Source organism: Microtus ochrogaster, chromosome 5, assembly GCF_000317375.1.
Source record: "Microtus ochrogaster isolate Prairie Vole_2 chromosome 5, MicOch1.0, whole genome shotgun sequence".
Taxonomy (NCBI): Eukaryota; Metazoa; Chordata; class Mammalia; order Rodentia; family Cricetidae; genus Microtus; species Microtus ochrogaster.
Genome location: NC_022012.1, coordinates 80353805 through 80368585, shown reverse-complemented (window position 1 = coordinate 80368585; position 14781 = coordinate 80353805). Strand labels below are relative to the sequence as shown.

General features: G+C 52.5%; 1 protein-coding gene across 10 annotated transcripts in view; it reads right to left on the bottom strand.

The window, feature by feature from the left end:
• The window catches only part of Cacna2d2 (calcium voltage-gated channel auxiliary subunit alpha2delta 2), a 130357-nt gene that overhangs the window by 18866 nt on the left and 96710 nt on the right, over nucleotides 1-14781 (bottom strand). For all 10 annotated transcript variants that reach the window (XR_003376962.1, XR_003376963.1, XM_026779501.1 and 7 more), the window contains exons 4-6: nucleotides 12944-13003; nucleotides 5112-5156; nucleotides 1898-2039 (exon numbers count right to left, since the gene is read on the bottom strand). Coding sequence is in view for 8 of the 10 variants with exons in the window: in XM_026779501.1 (XP_026635302.1) it covers nucleotides 1898-2039; nucleotides 5112-5156; nucleotides 12944-13003 (247 nt within the window). In the remaining 2 variants the exon portion in view is untranslated. The remainder of the gene's footprint in view (nucleotides 1-1897; nucleotides 2040-5111; nucleotides 5157-12943; nucleotides 13004-14781) is intronic.

Sequence of the window (14781 nt, the reverse complement as noted above, 5' to 3'; positions counted from 1 at the left end):
CCTGCCTCTGCCTCCCGAGTGCTGGGATTAAAGGCGTGCGCCACCACCGCCCGGCTGGGCATATGTTTTTATGTGTAAACTGTAGCAGTCCTTGAACAGAAACAAACCAGGAATGGGACACCTGCTTCTGCTAGGCCTCTGACTTCTGTATCTCTTCCTAGTTTCCTTCTGTCTTCCCATGGGGAGCCCTGGCACTCAACCCTCCATGATCCCCATCAGAGATCTCAAGTGACAGCCAGAGAAGGCGCCCTCAAGGTTTTGATTCCCTCAGAACAGATAAGCTGAGCTTGACAGCCTCCAAAGGCTCTGCTGGTGGCCCTGCCAGGGGCCTGACACACCCTCAACCACCCCTCCGTCCTTCCTTTGTGTGCTGTGTCCCTCTGTCATCTAGCTCCTTCTTGGCTTTGTGGTTCCCCTTAACTAACCACAATATTAACACAAAACCTATTTCTATCATTGGCTCTGCCTATTGAACACTATGTTATGGTCCTGTTTCTGATTTAAAAACCTAGTGAGTTGAACACTTTCTATTTTTCTTTTTAAGGAAAAATGAAGTGAGACCCCCAAATGTTTCACATAATGCCATTTGTCTTGTGAGCCTGCCGGGATGCCTGCCTATCACTGGGCCTTTTAGTCTTTCTGCCTGAGAAACTTGGAAGTCCCTCAGGCTGCCAGCAGAGGGGTGACCCCCGCTCCAGGTGGGCTGTCCTGCAGGACACACTGATGCAGATACCCCCACATGCACACAGTCCTATATCACATCCGTGTACACACACTCTCAGATCACACTGAGTTGGGAAATGGGGACCATGCCCCCTCAGGCAGGCGATTACAGATTTAATTAAAAGTGACACAGTAAATAAAAAACATATAAAATGTAATTTGTGTGGGTAGCGAGGGGTGACTGGGGAGGGAGGTGTGGCTCCTGTTTTAATTAGCGTGCCTGCTTGTGATAGTGCCCCTCGACTGGCTCAAGCAGGTGGTCTCCGGGCAGCGTGCAGGTAGGGAAGCATTTCCCCCCACACCCAACCTGAGGTCACCCAGAAGACTTGGCTGACGTGTTGGTAGCAGGGGCTTCCTGGGATACCCTAGGAGACCCTGCTTTCTGAACCTACCTTTGCCCTCAGCCCCCCAGCCCCCAGCTTCCCAGCCTCCTAGCCCAGCAGATTCTGAGGCTGTCCTATAGGTAGGCACTCAAATAGTTGTGTTAGAACCAGGGCCCTCAGTCAACTTCTAGAGGACATTTCTGAGAATTTGAGTGCTGTAGGGAGAAGATGCCAAAAGCTGAACACTAGATGAGGAGCTTCGGCGAAAGACTGACGCTATAGCGACCTCATTTCCCCACCGTGCAAGGCTGCCCTGTCCCTGGGACTTGGAATCTCAACTACATTTTCCTGGTCCCGCTTCACCACACCTTTGGCTGCTCCAGGCTAGAACCATTTCCCACTCCTCCAGCTCTGTGCCACAGAGCAGAGTGGGCTAATCAGGTCTGGGCTGCTGTTTACGGCAGGCGGCTCGCTGTCCTTAATTTCTGGGTTTGTCTTATGCTGGGGCTTCCCAGCCCCTCCTAATCGAATCAGAGAAGGGAAAGGATGGCAAGGAACGGCTTTGAGGGTTCAGCCCAGCAGTGAGAAGCAAGGCGTATGTGCACGTGTGTATGCGAACTGTGTACACACGGGCTTGAGCCCACACCAGCAAAGGAAAGAGGCTGTTTAAGCTCTGCTGAGAGTGGCTGGAAGCCTATATGTGGGTAAGCCAGAGAAATGAACACGAATGACCTTGTGTGCAGGGGGCTGGCTGGAGGTGGGTGGCACTGGCTCCCATCTCAGGGAATGCTTGGGAAGTGGGCTGGCCCCCAGGTCGGGGGAAGGGCTGTTCCCACCCCCCTCATACTTACAGCCTTTGTAGATGTCTGTGGGGATCTGCACAGCCGTGTATGAATAGTTGACTTTGTTCTTGAAGTTTGGGTCTTCCATGAAGTCCAGCCTTAGTGTGCTGGTCTTGGATCCCCTCTCCACGTCTTCACCCTCAGGATCATCCTGCAGAAAGCACCCCCGCCCGTGTCAGGTTTGGAAAATGGTGAGTAGGTCTGTTAGGTTTACTGGTGAGCTGGGAGGGCCAGAGTCCAGGAGACAGGGTCATCTTAGGGTCAGAGGTATTGCAGAGACAAGAGACAGGATGGAGAGACAATGGGAAAACACGGGCATAGCATATGAACCCCTCACCCAGAAGGCTTGTGGATTAACCTGCCCTTGCCCACCGCATCCACCATCCATTTGCCAAACCCCGGCTAAAACCAAGGCCAAAATGACCCCTTCTCCACATCCTTGAAAAGCAACTGTCAGTGAAGGAGGCAAATGGGGGAGCCAGTTAGGAGTGGGGTCAGACTTCTACTTCCAAGGACGCACCTTGTGCAATCACAGTGGGGCCTCAGCAGCTCTGCACCCCCATACTCCCCACTGAGTCCCACCCAGTCCTTGCATGAAGAGATAGATAGATAGATAGATAGATAGATAGATAGATAGATAGATAGATAGATAGATAGATAGACAGACAGACCTAGGCCCATGTGGGGCACCATCCCTTGTAGTAGGGTAGCTCTAGAGCTGAGTGTTGGTTAGCACAGAGACCAGGTGACCTACAGAGGGTGGGTCCACCATGCCTGCTAGCAGCAGGATTGTAAAGGCCCCCGTTGATTTTCTAAAACGAGCTGCAGCTGCCTGACAGGTGCCAATTACGGTATCTCTCGGCCAGGCAGGCTGGGCATGCGCTGTGCAACACCCCCCCACCGCCTACTACCACAGGCTGTCAGGAGTAGGGCTGCGGTTACAGAGTCAACGCTGCAACCCGTGGGGGAGCAGGCTTCGGTGCAGGTGTGCAAGCATGGAAGGAAGATGGTGGAGAGAGCATAGGGTGGGAAGAAAAAGCTAGACAGGGAGGCAAGGGAGACACGGAATGCTCCATACACTTCCTCACCTTGTCCCCCCACCCAAGACCCTTTGACTAAGCTCAGCTCAGGCACCATTCATCCTCTCTTCTCAATGGGTCCTGAGCTGCTCCCTGTGGCCCAGGCACACCCTCTTTCTGTGTTCCAAGATCTAGATTACTGCCCAGGCTGTTTCCTTTCACCAGGACGTATCCGAGGACACGGCTCTGAAGTGCTCTGAGACAATCCCCTTCCCTTCTTTCCAGGGAAGGTTCTGGACAACAGAATTCAGGCTACTGTCCTTTATGCCCTTCACTGGGTACACCCACCTCCTGCTCACTCTGGCAAGCCTGTGAGATGTGCTAGGTGAAGCCAGAGTCGGCAGCAGCTGAACGTACAGGCTGGAGTAGGCAGTCATCTGTCTGAGAGGCATAAGCCACGTACGCGCCACTTAGAGGCCGAGGTGTGGGAGAAGAAAGCCCCCCAAATGTCAGCGGCAGATGAAGGGCGCTGGAAAATTTAATCTTCCAACTTTCCCAACTAATGTGACATTTGGATTCCATTCTGATAAGCCTTCAGCTGGCGAACTTTTTCCTTCCTTCTCTCTCCTCACCCCCACCTTCTGGCTGGTAATTTAAAAGTAAATGGTCTAGAAAGATCTCTAACTGTACCTCTGGCAAAGATTAAAAAAACAAAACAGAACAACACAACACAAAAAGCTGGGGACTTGGTGAGTGTGTGCTGTTGTTTAGGCCGGGCCTGGGGGCTTCTGGCCTCACTGCCCCTAGTCCAGCCCAGCCTAGAGCAGAACTTCCTGACTGGGTAGTTCCAATCCCCCTCAAAGGGCTGGGGGAAAGAGTCAGGCATTTGGAGCGAGGGTTGGGGTCCTAGATAGAGCTGGGGGCTGCTGGGAGCAGGGAACAGTGTCCCAGTCAGGGTTTGCGTACAGTACAAGGCTGTCCAGGGAGTCTTTCCCTGCCACCAGAAGCCCAGGAGCTCGGTGCAGTGGGCAACTGCAGTCTCCTGCTTTATATTTAATGCACTGATTGCTAAAATTACAGCCCGCTGCCGAGGGGGGTAAGGAATTAGATTCAGGGTCTAATTAAAGGTTCGCTCTTCATTTGAATTTCAGATTCCAGCTTTAATTTTAGCAACTTCTCCGGGAGCCACGGAGCTCAGCCAAGGGGAAGCGCACCTGCTTGAGCCCACCCCTCCTTCTCGGGCCCCCTGCCCTCCTGAAGGTTTCCCAGGCCAACCTGGCACTATGGCCTCCCACGCAGGTATCCTACCCAACCCTCCCACCTCCTGGTGTCATGGGCTACTTCTGCTCAGGCCGGGGAAGTCTCTGGGCCGACAGGTCCGAAAAGGGAACGCTGGACCTTGCTTGGGTTTTCTGTATCAGCAAGCACAAGTCAGTACTAGACTCTATTCCACTGTCCCACCTCTCTTCACAGTTGGCTTCAAACACTGCGTTTTGGAGGGAGACATTGATGAGTTCACTGAACACTGTCTACTCCCGAGCGCTTGAACCCACAGGCACTCATGTTTCTCACCCCACCATCATCCTCACGGAGGCCTTTAATGATGGGGACCTCACTACCTTATAAGCCAGCCCAAGCTCAGGGAACAGGATGGCGCAGGCCCAGTGTCGCCACTTCTGGGAGATTATCATAGTGGCCTCGTCTGAAAACATATGTAGGAGCTCAGCTGCCTCCGTGTCTGAGGCCACCCAGTGACGCAGGGCGAAGCCAGGGGAGGCCAGGCAATAGGGCTCTCAAGGGCCTGATGGTCTGAATCCCAGGGAAGGGAGCCTCCACTGTCCTGGGGAGGGGCCTAGATGTCACTATGTCTCATTCCAGGAAGACCTTTTGATCTATTCCCCTCCCCCTGTACTCCCATGGTACTCAGAGAGCCCCTCTTGTGGGGACTGAACTGTCCTGATGTCCAGCACCTTACCATCCTGTCCAGAGAGGGAGACCCAGCCTGTTCCACACTGTGCAGGGAAGCTTAGCCCATAGCGGCGATGAAGTCACAGTCCTGGAGTGCCAAGGACCTCTAGGGGGTTATGGAAGGTGAGAGACCTGACCCAACACAACTCAGAAAGGTTGAGTCAGAACGGTGTCCCAGCAGTGGGGGTGTGGCTCTGGCAGCTTCCTGTCCTCTACAGCGGAGGTGGGGCACTCACCAGTTCAGCATCAGCCTTGGCGTCATAGTATATGATGTCTTCCTCCTGGTGATGAGAGAGAAGCCTCAGGACTCATAGCTCAGGGGCTCCCAAGACACAGTCTGGACCCTTTAGTACAAGGCTTAAACCAGTTCTCTAGATCTCTCTAGGACTGAGAAAGTCCCCTCCTCCACCTGAAGCCACCCCAGGAAAAGTGGGATGAGTCAGTGCTGTTGATGCCCTGCCCCCACCCCAAGGCTCATCCTTCACACTCTAGAAGCTGCTGCACCCCAGGCTCCCCATACACAGGGTGCTAGAACCTTGCCCTGCAGGCGGGTTGAGGGCAGGGTCAGAGCCAGCTTGGCTGCTGAGAGACTGGCTGAGGCTGGACCAGGGCGTGAGGAAGACAAGAGACTCTGAGCTGAGCCTGGGCAACAGTGAAATAATGACTTCACACTGCATCTTCCAATTTCTTCTATTAAAAAGGCTGCTCATTACGAGCATGTACTTATTAATTATCTGTGATTTGTTGTGAAATGCAGAGGGGTTTACACAACAGGAGCAGGAATAAACAAAGCTGGGCCCGTATGCCTGCCCGTGGCCCTCACTCACATGTGCCTGCCTGCCCATCCTGGCCCGTGCCTGCCTGTCTGCCGCCTGGGTTCTCGGCCATCTGCATGTCATAATCATCCGCCGCCCCGGGGACCCGTAACACAAACGGGCTAATTTCATGTTTAATGATCTTTAATCAGAACCGAGTGCAGCTGACAGAGGCCGCCAGAAGGTGAGCCTAGTGTCAGCAAGTGCCACTCGCACAGAAGGGGCCATCCTACTTTGCCCTGGTGGGCTCTAGGGCCAGGGCCATTGTCCAAGTCACTCTCCCCACGTGCCTCAGCGGATTTTATACAACAAAATCCTTTAGTGTCGTCCCGGGGGTTCCTTACACATCTGGGGCTGTTCCCAAGGACCTGCCTGCGAAGCAGCATGCACAGAGCCAGCTCTCGCTCCATGATGGATGGAAGACGCATAGGCTACCCTGCCCAACCAAGGCGAGGGCAGACTGTGTGACCCGAGGGTTGAATCACCCTTTCTCTGAGTCTCCTTATGCCTCCAGGGGTGGGTTTGGCCAGATGCCTGTCTGTGGCTAATGGTTATAGATGGTTGGTATTTGAAAGTGTTTAAGGCAACCGTCTCAGGCTGTCTTCTTTAGGGGTTTTGGGGTTATGTACACGTTATTGGCCGGACATAGTGACTTAGGTCAAGCATTCTGGATCTGTGACTGAATGCCTGGCACAATGCCTGAACATGAATATTGGGCCAAAGGTAACTCAAGAGGTGTCTACTATGTGTGGCGCTTCTGGTGACGGACACATCAGGGCAGGGACAAAGAGGGCCTTATACCCAGGCCTCCCGACTCATCTCCAGCCTCATCCAAACTTGCCACCCACCCACCCATCCTGGAAGCCAGGCCTGGGTGGGGGCTGGGGCAGGGCGCAGGCTCCAGGGGGCTCGGCCTTTCCCTGTGCTTGGCTCACACAGAAGCACGTAATGAAAGCTGACATTACATCAAACACAATAAGGAGTTTCGGTTGATGAAGATCATTCCTGAACACACAAACCCATTAAACTGAGGGGAAAAAAATATCAATTCAACACACTTGCAGGCGAAAAGAAAATGTGATTTGTTATCTAAAAGGGGGTTATAAACATGGTTCTGATGCTCTTTCCCTCCGTAATGAAAACAGGCGGGCGCAGTGGGAGGACTGCAGATTACAACCTGGGGCTTCACTTGCCAACTTTTTAGGCAAACCTCCTGCAAGGATAGGAAAGGGTGTGGGTGGGGGCCAGCCATTGCCAGGCTGTGGAAGGGGGTCTGTCTGTGCCCCAGTCATCCTTGAGATGCCCTGGCACTCACTTGGGCCATCTCTTCAGCAATTCCCATGGTTCTGTTTATTTGTCCTGCTGTTTCACAGTCTCAGGGGAAGACAGAATGCTGGTAGCATCCGAGATAAAGGGAAAATGGCATCCAGGATTGTCAGGTTCCTGTAGACTACAGGTGGGGGCCCAGGTTACCGTAGTCTTCCTGCCCCTCGCCTTGGCTGGTAGCCTTGGCAAGGTCAGATGTGCGATACATGGTAAACAAAGCCGTGACTGCTATTTGTGATGCAATACAGAGCTGGTGCGGCAGGACGAGCCTTCGCAGTGTGCGGGAGCAGGTCCTGGGAAGCTTGCATCTGCCTTACCGGAGCAGCATCAGAATGCTGGCTTAGAGACTCATGTCCTGGGTTACACAGCAAGGAGGCAGATTAGTACGTGAGTGCAGGAGCCTGGGAGAACGGTCTGTGGGTCAAACTCTGACCATCAGTGAGGAAACACAGGCTGAGTAGGCTGGGTGTGCTGGGGCATGCCTTTAATCTCAGCACTTGGGAGGCAGAGGCCCAAGGAACTCAGTGAGTTTGAGGCTATCCTGGTCTACATAGTGAGTTCTAGGACAGCTGGAGGATAGTGAAATCTTGTCTCAAAACAAAAACAAAAGCAAAGGCAACAGCTGGAGAGATTTTCTCCAGGAGGCCCATAACGATTTTCAGGATCCATCCCCATGTTGTTAATAACGCCTGATAAGATCATGCAGCCTCACTGAGCTTGGCATCTGGGTGTCCATCACCCACCATAAAATCCAGAATCTGGAAGAGGACAGAGAATATCAGAGGCCTCTCCAGGAGGCCAACCAACCCACAGCCCACAAGAGGGGCTGAGTGTGGAGAAGGACCCTTGGAAGATGTGAAACAGGTATCATCAGGATTGAGTGTATGTCCCAACGACTTTCCTCTGTTCCCTCCTTTTGGGGGTTGTTTTGCTCAAGCTTGGCAAAGGGTGGAGAAATCACCTCCCCAACTTACACACATGATCCCCATCAGGAATCTGTATATGAAGGTGGTGGTGAGGGGCGGGACTCAGTGTGCCTGTGTGTGCATGACACGTTTGCTTCTTAGTGGGAGCCAAGCCCGAGAGGACACGGTGTTGGCAGCTGTGGGGCAGCGTGAAGAAAACGGTCTGGGATGAGAGGGATAGAGGGCTGTCTTGCAGAGTTGGTGTTTTGTAGGGCTGCTGCCAAGGCTGCCCAGACATGACTGTCACCTGCCCACCAGTCCCCTGTGCAGAGCCCAGGCAGTCACCCAGCCTTGCCAGTGATGTCATGTGGTCTTCTTTCCATGACCTACTGCCAGCTCAGCTAGACCAAAAAGGACTTATTTTTTGAGAGCCGTCTGTTGCTGGCTTAGTAGAGACAGGTGGTGAGCACTACGGCTGGGTTGGACCCTTAGGCCAGGGGGGGCCACCTGTCTTGTCCAGCTGGCTCTTCAGGCCTTAGTCCTGACTTCACAGGTCTCTCTTTAGATTCCCTAGGTAGAGTTACCTCCCCCATCAGACAGGCAGGGCCACTGCCTCCACCAGACTCCCAGGGAATGATTTATCTTCTATTGTAGGTTGAGGCCAACGGCCTGTCCTCTCTCACCCCTCCTCGACCCATGCCCTGGCCCAGATCCTCCCTGGTGGTGGCTTAGGTGGCAAACAATGTTGGCACAGTGTGATGCTGGCATCAGGCACAGTCTAGCAGGTGGCCCATCTTCATCTACCGTTAAGTGTTATGGGTACCAGACCACCTGCTGCCTGTCTGTGCGGAGTCACATGCTGCCTGCAAGCCAGGGCCACGGTCTTTCTAGTAGTCCCAAGTCTGGGCTGTGGTTACCGGTTCTTTGACCCTGCCAGGATCAAATGTGTTTTGTTTTATCCTCCATTCATTGGTCCCTTGAGTGTATCTCAGCTCTGGTCCTGGCTAGCGTCATAGGGTAGGCGTGTGTGCATATACATAAGCATTACCACAGCTGCCTGTTCCCTGCTCTGTACTGTCCACACTGGGAGGTCCACACCCTACTAATTGTACAGTGAATTTTAGTCTAGCTCCGTGAGTCCAGTATCTGTCCTGTGCCCACAACTTCTGGATGCCACCATGTTCCCCATTCAAAAGTAAAAAGACCATTCCTGGTTAGTTTGCCACCAGAGCATTGGGCTGGGCAGGAGGACAGGTGAGAGTTGGCACTGACACAGGTCTGTCTGTCTATCCCTGATCTGAAGGAATCACGAGTGAGGCAGACAGATGGGACACTTGCCTGGGTACTGTCTGTGATATAGAGGTGCTGCGAGCACTGCTTGGGGGCTTGAAAGAGGAATCCTGGGCTTTTCCCTATGAATTAGGGGACAAGAAAGTTCCTGCAAGAAGGCTGAGCCTGGGAAGGGACCTGAGCTGGGATTGTGACATGGGTCGGTTATCTCTCCTGAGCATGGAGGAGGAATATTACTCTACTCCCTGTCGGTCACCTTCTCAAGGTCACTGGGTTTCAGAGTGGATTTTATGCTTGCAAGGGACAAACTACACCCTTTCCCCAGCCACAGTCGCTGTAAGCCCTGTCATGAACAGTCCCTGCCAGCTTTCTCTAGCAGTGCTGGCTGGCGGGTGGGCTAATGGGCCACCATTAGAACTAATGCCTCTCAGACAGCAATTGCAGTGGCAGCGGCGGCGGCGGCAGCAGATCTTCATAGGAACAGCAGTGACCTTGCAGCCTGGAAACAGGTCACTATAGCCCTTGCACCTGAGGATCTCAGGCAGGTGCACTGATGGGCTGGGAGTCACAGGGAAGAGGGCATTGGGCAAACAAGGCTGTGGCCAGTGCTGTCTGTGGCCACAACCACATCTGTAGCAGCTCAGATCAAGCAGGAGGATAGTTAGTCAGAGCCCACTTCTGCTTCAGCCCAGGGCAGTTGCAAGCGACAAAGATGTTCCATATATCATTGGTATCCATGCAGCTTGGTGAACATCTTCACTCTTTGGAGGCCATGCTGAGCTGACAGACAACACCAACAACAGCTAGCCAATGGGGAAAATTAAGCCCCTGCTTGTGTCTCACAGAAACTGATGCAGTGATATAGGAATGCTTTTTTTGTTTGTTCATGTTTTTGTTTTTCAAGATGGGGTTTCTTTGTGTATTCCTAGCTGTCCTGGAACTTGCTCTGCAGACCAGGTTGGCCTTGAACACAGAGATCTGCTTGCCTCTGCCTCCCAAGCACTGCGATTAAAGGCTTGCACCACCACCACTTGGTTAGGAGGGGTTTTGAGCAGCATCTCTCAGTGCTTTTGGGTACCCCTGAGCTCCCACATTCTCTCAGGCATCCTCAGTGTCCACCCTGGTCCAGAATAAGTGGAATTGCTTATCCACTTATCCACTGAAATCCATGGATAAGGGACCTGGCAGGACAGCACTGGAAAACACATGGTTTGTTTGTTTTGAAGAACCTGGAAGAAGAACAGGTCTGAAGCTGTGGAAGCCTCTTTGTCTCCCTCTCTGGGGCTTGAACTGGGAAGGAAAGAAAACCAAGAGGAGGACAGGCTTCTTGAGTCTTTATTTCTTGACTCCTACCCTGCTCAGCATAAGTACTCACGGGAGAAAAGAAGCTGATGGTAGAAAAAAAAATGAGGAAGAGGAGAAGTGGTGGGGGGTCCTGGATACTCAGAGGGTGGAGGAAATGGTCTGAGGAGAGATAATAGCTTAGGATGGGCATCCTAGGGGGAATGAAGGGGATTCAAGGCGGAGACCAGCAGAAACAAAGACCCAGGGACCGGAAGGGGCCTCCAGAAGTATTCAGTATGGTAGAACGAGTGGTAGAAAGGAGGGGCCAAGAAACAAAGCTATGGAAGGATGCAGGAGGAGCCAGATAGCTGGTCCGAGTGCAGGCTCAGGGCTGGGCGGGGCAGGTGGAACTGTGAAGCAGGGGTTATCTGGATGTAGCAGCATGGTCTGAATATCAGATAAGAGGCACTGTCTGTCTGTCTATCTTCCTCTCTTTTTACTTTTTAATTTCATATGTATGAGTGCTTTGGTTACATGTATGTCTGTGTACCATATACATGCCTGATGCCCATAGAGGCTGGAAGAGAGCACTGAATCTCCTAGAAGTGGAGAGAGAGAAACACATATGTGTGTACACGTGTGTGTGTGTGTGTGTGTGTGTGTGTGTGTAGCATTCACATGTTATGATGCGAGTGGAGGGGTCAGAGGACAACTTTGTAGGGTCAGCTCTTCTTTCTACTTTAATGTGGGTTTTTGGTATCAAACCGAGGCTGCCAGGTTTGCACGGCAAGTGCCTTTACCCAACGAGACATCTCTCTACCCACCATTCCCATCTTTGAGATAAGGGTCTTGTAGCTCAGGCTAGCCTTGAACTTGCTATGTAGCTGAAGCAGGCTCCTTATTTTCTTGCTTCCATTTCCTGAGTGCTGTGATGACAGGCATGCATAGTGATGCCTAGCTGAGAGGAGACGGGGCTGTGATGGAGTCAGGTAAGAGAAGGGTTTCTCCTGGGTTCCAGGGAGCCCAGTTAGTTTAGGGGTGAGTCACTAACTTATGCAGTCATTGAAAGTATCATCTTAGGCTATGTATAGTTCATGGTAGAGTGTTTGTCCAGCATGCTTAAGATCCTGGTTCCCGTGAAAGAGAGAGAATGAGATAAGAAAGAAAGAAATCAGCTGTTGCCCCCAACTCCAGGTAACATGTGAACTCCTTGTACCTGACATCCACCAAGTTGTGGAAGAAGCTCCCACGAGGGCAAGGCAAGACAGGGGAGGGCAGTCTGAGGAGAATGTGAGGAGCCTGTTTTGAGATCCGGGCCACAGATCTGAATGCTTGGGAACTGACAGCAGCTATAAATCTCTACTACCAACAAACGACACCAGTGAGTACGGGTCACAACGCTACCTGATGTCTGGGGCACAGGGGTCTAGATCAGATGGGCTCAGAGCTGGAAGGAGGCAATATATGTCCCACCCTCCTCCTACATAGTAGTCCCTGGATCCTGGGGCTAGCTCTTGGTGCCTCTCTATGTTCAGCAAGGAGACTACTAGGAACCATGGCCCAGACCCATGGAGCCCTGTTCCCTGATCTGGTTACTGAGGGTGCCATGGCCCCTGGTTCAAAGGCTTCCCTGAGCCTTGGCTTAGTCAGACACTAGCCCAACAAGACGGGTCAGGAGTGTACAGTTCCAGCCAGGAATAGGCTGGTGTGGCTGCTCTGTCCCCTCTGGCCCTCGGGGCTCTTTACACCCTGTGCCCAAGGTGTTTGAACCATCTGTGTTTGCATGGTGGAAGGAAAGACTTCTGTGACTTTGGCAGGCCAGTCCCTGGGACCCAGCCTGGGGATCTCCTAGGAGGACAGACAATGTCCTTTCTCAGGGCCTCTTCACGGTCATGACATTAAGTTCTCAGATGAGTCCTGGGGTCAAGAGGCACCTAAGACCCTGGAACTCTCTAAGACTCATGGTATCTTCTTTTGGGAGGGCCATTTTAATAAAGCTGTCTGCTTATGGGTCACCCCAAGACTCCTTTGGAGTGACAGAGGCCTTATATCTACATTGCATTTCCCAACACTGAGGAAAGCTGTTTTTGTTTGTTTGTTTGTTTGCTTTGCTGAGGGTTGGACAAAGGATTTTGTGCTCCAACAGTGCCCCTCCAGAGGGTCTGTGCAGCACACACTCCTCCTCTGCATGTCACCCAAGTTCAAGGTGTCATACCCTGAATGCTGGAGGGTGGTATGAATTTTTTAAATTACATTTATTTTTTGTTTATTGTGTGTGTCTGCATGCACACACGCCACAGTGTATGTGTGGAGGCCAGAGGGCCACACATGGGAGTGGGTTCTCTCCTTCCACTAAGAGGGCCCTGGGGATTGACATTACCAGGCCAGAAGTAAGCACCTTTAACCACTGAGCCATCTTTCTGGTCCAACATATGCTGTAGTTCTTACCTTGATATTGTCCTGCCAGCGGTGAGCTTTCTGGAAATTCTCTGCCGCGTCGGCCAGTCTCTGAGGGACAGAGAACATACATGGGAGTCAGAGGCTGAGGCAGGATGCCTGCTCCATGTCAGCTCAAAGCCCTCTCCATGTCCAGTACTCCTGAGGACCATGATGACTCAGGACCTCCCTCTGCCATTAGCCCAGATAGTGCCCAGCTTGTAGGAAAGGACACCTTACCAAGAACACTGGATCACGCGGGAGACAGGACACCTGCCAGCACAGGCAGTCTAAGTGGCTTTTCCACACGTCTCCGGCCCCGCAGTGCTTCCCGCTTGGACAATAGCACAGGCATCTCCCGGCCAAGCTCCAGTGGTACCTACCCTCTACCCTCTATAAGCTAGGGTGTGAAACCCCACACATTGTTGCATGTCTCATCGTGTAACTTTGCCTTGGCCAGGCTCAGCAGGACATATCTACAGTCCATTTCCACTCACTCAGACTTGCTGTCCTCTCCCAGGCTTCCCGGAGGCCCCGCAGGGCTCCCAGGCCTCCTCCCACACGAGCCTTTCCTAGCCTTGAAGGCTAGCTTCAGTGGCCGTTGACAATGGAGTCCAGTCCTGAGGGCAGAGCGCCCCTGTACCCTTCCATATTGTGCTTGTCACGAAGCAGGCTTAGTGCTGGACTACTCTGAGATGGGGAGACGTAGCAGACTCAGCCAGCCCTGCTCCTCACGGTGGGGAACAGTAAACTAGAGCATAACCAGGTATAGTCACCAGGGAGCTGGTTAGAGCCGAGGGGGATGAGGCTCAGTACTGCCGGTACTGAACACATCCCAGAGGTTTATGGTGGTGGCACTGGCACATGGCTACCCTCTGGGCTTGAACCTAGGACTCCCACGGATTCTGTCCTTCAGGAAGGGCCAAGGCTCCAAGGATAAAACTATGGTCCTCTAGACTTTCTTGAAAAACGAATCTGGTGATAACCACCACTAGCAACTGGTGTCAGTTTGTGGGGAGGACACCGCATGCCAAGCCTTCCCCTGACCAGTGCCATATGTACACCCATTACTGCCCACTATGTGTGGTAACATTGTGAATTCTCAGATGAGGATGGCCAAGGCTTGGAACATAGTGATGCACAGTGAGTCTGGGTCAACTTGGAGTCCTAGTCCATCCCCTACTATTACAGCTACCTTGCTTAGTCCACGAGGTCCAAAGACCACTCCCCCACAGGGCCCCCTATACTAGTGTTCCTCATTTTGGCTCCACCCATCCCATATTCTGACACTAGGTTCCCAACTTGAATCAGAAGACCCCAGTCTCTTGGTATTCAGGACACTGCATCCCCATCCATCAGGCATGTAGGCTCCAGAGAAGAGGGTCTAATAAAGCCTATCCAAGGCCTTGGAGCTCCTGGACACTCCTGGCGGGATAGTCAGCCTACCTGGGTTGAAGTGATGAGAACATACATGCCCTCCTGGAACAGTTCTCTTATCATTGTATGTGGGTGTACACACACACACACACACACACACACACACACACACGTGGGGTATGGGTGTGTACACATGTGTGTTTGTGGGTGTGCATGTCAAGGTCAGAGAGTGTCAAATGTCTTCTTTATTTAATGTGGCAGGGCTTCTTGCTGAATACAGTGCTTGCTGATTTGACCAGCCTTGTTAGCTTGTCCAGGGATCCTGTCTTTACCTTCTGAGTGCTGGGATTATAGGCAGGCTGCTACACCCACCCATTTTTTTATGTGGATTCTGGGGATCTGAATTCTGTTCCTTAAGCTTGTGTGGCAAGTCATCTCAGTCCTGGTATAAACCATCTTCTCCCTCCCTCCCT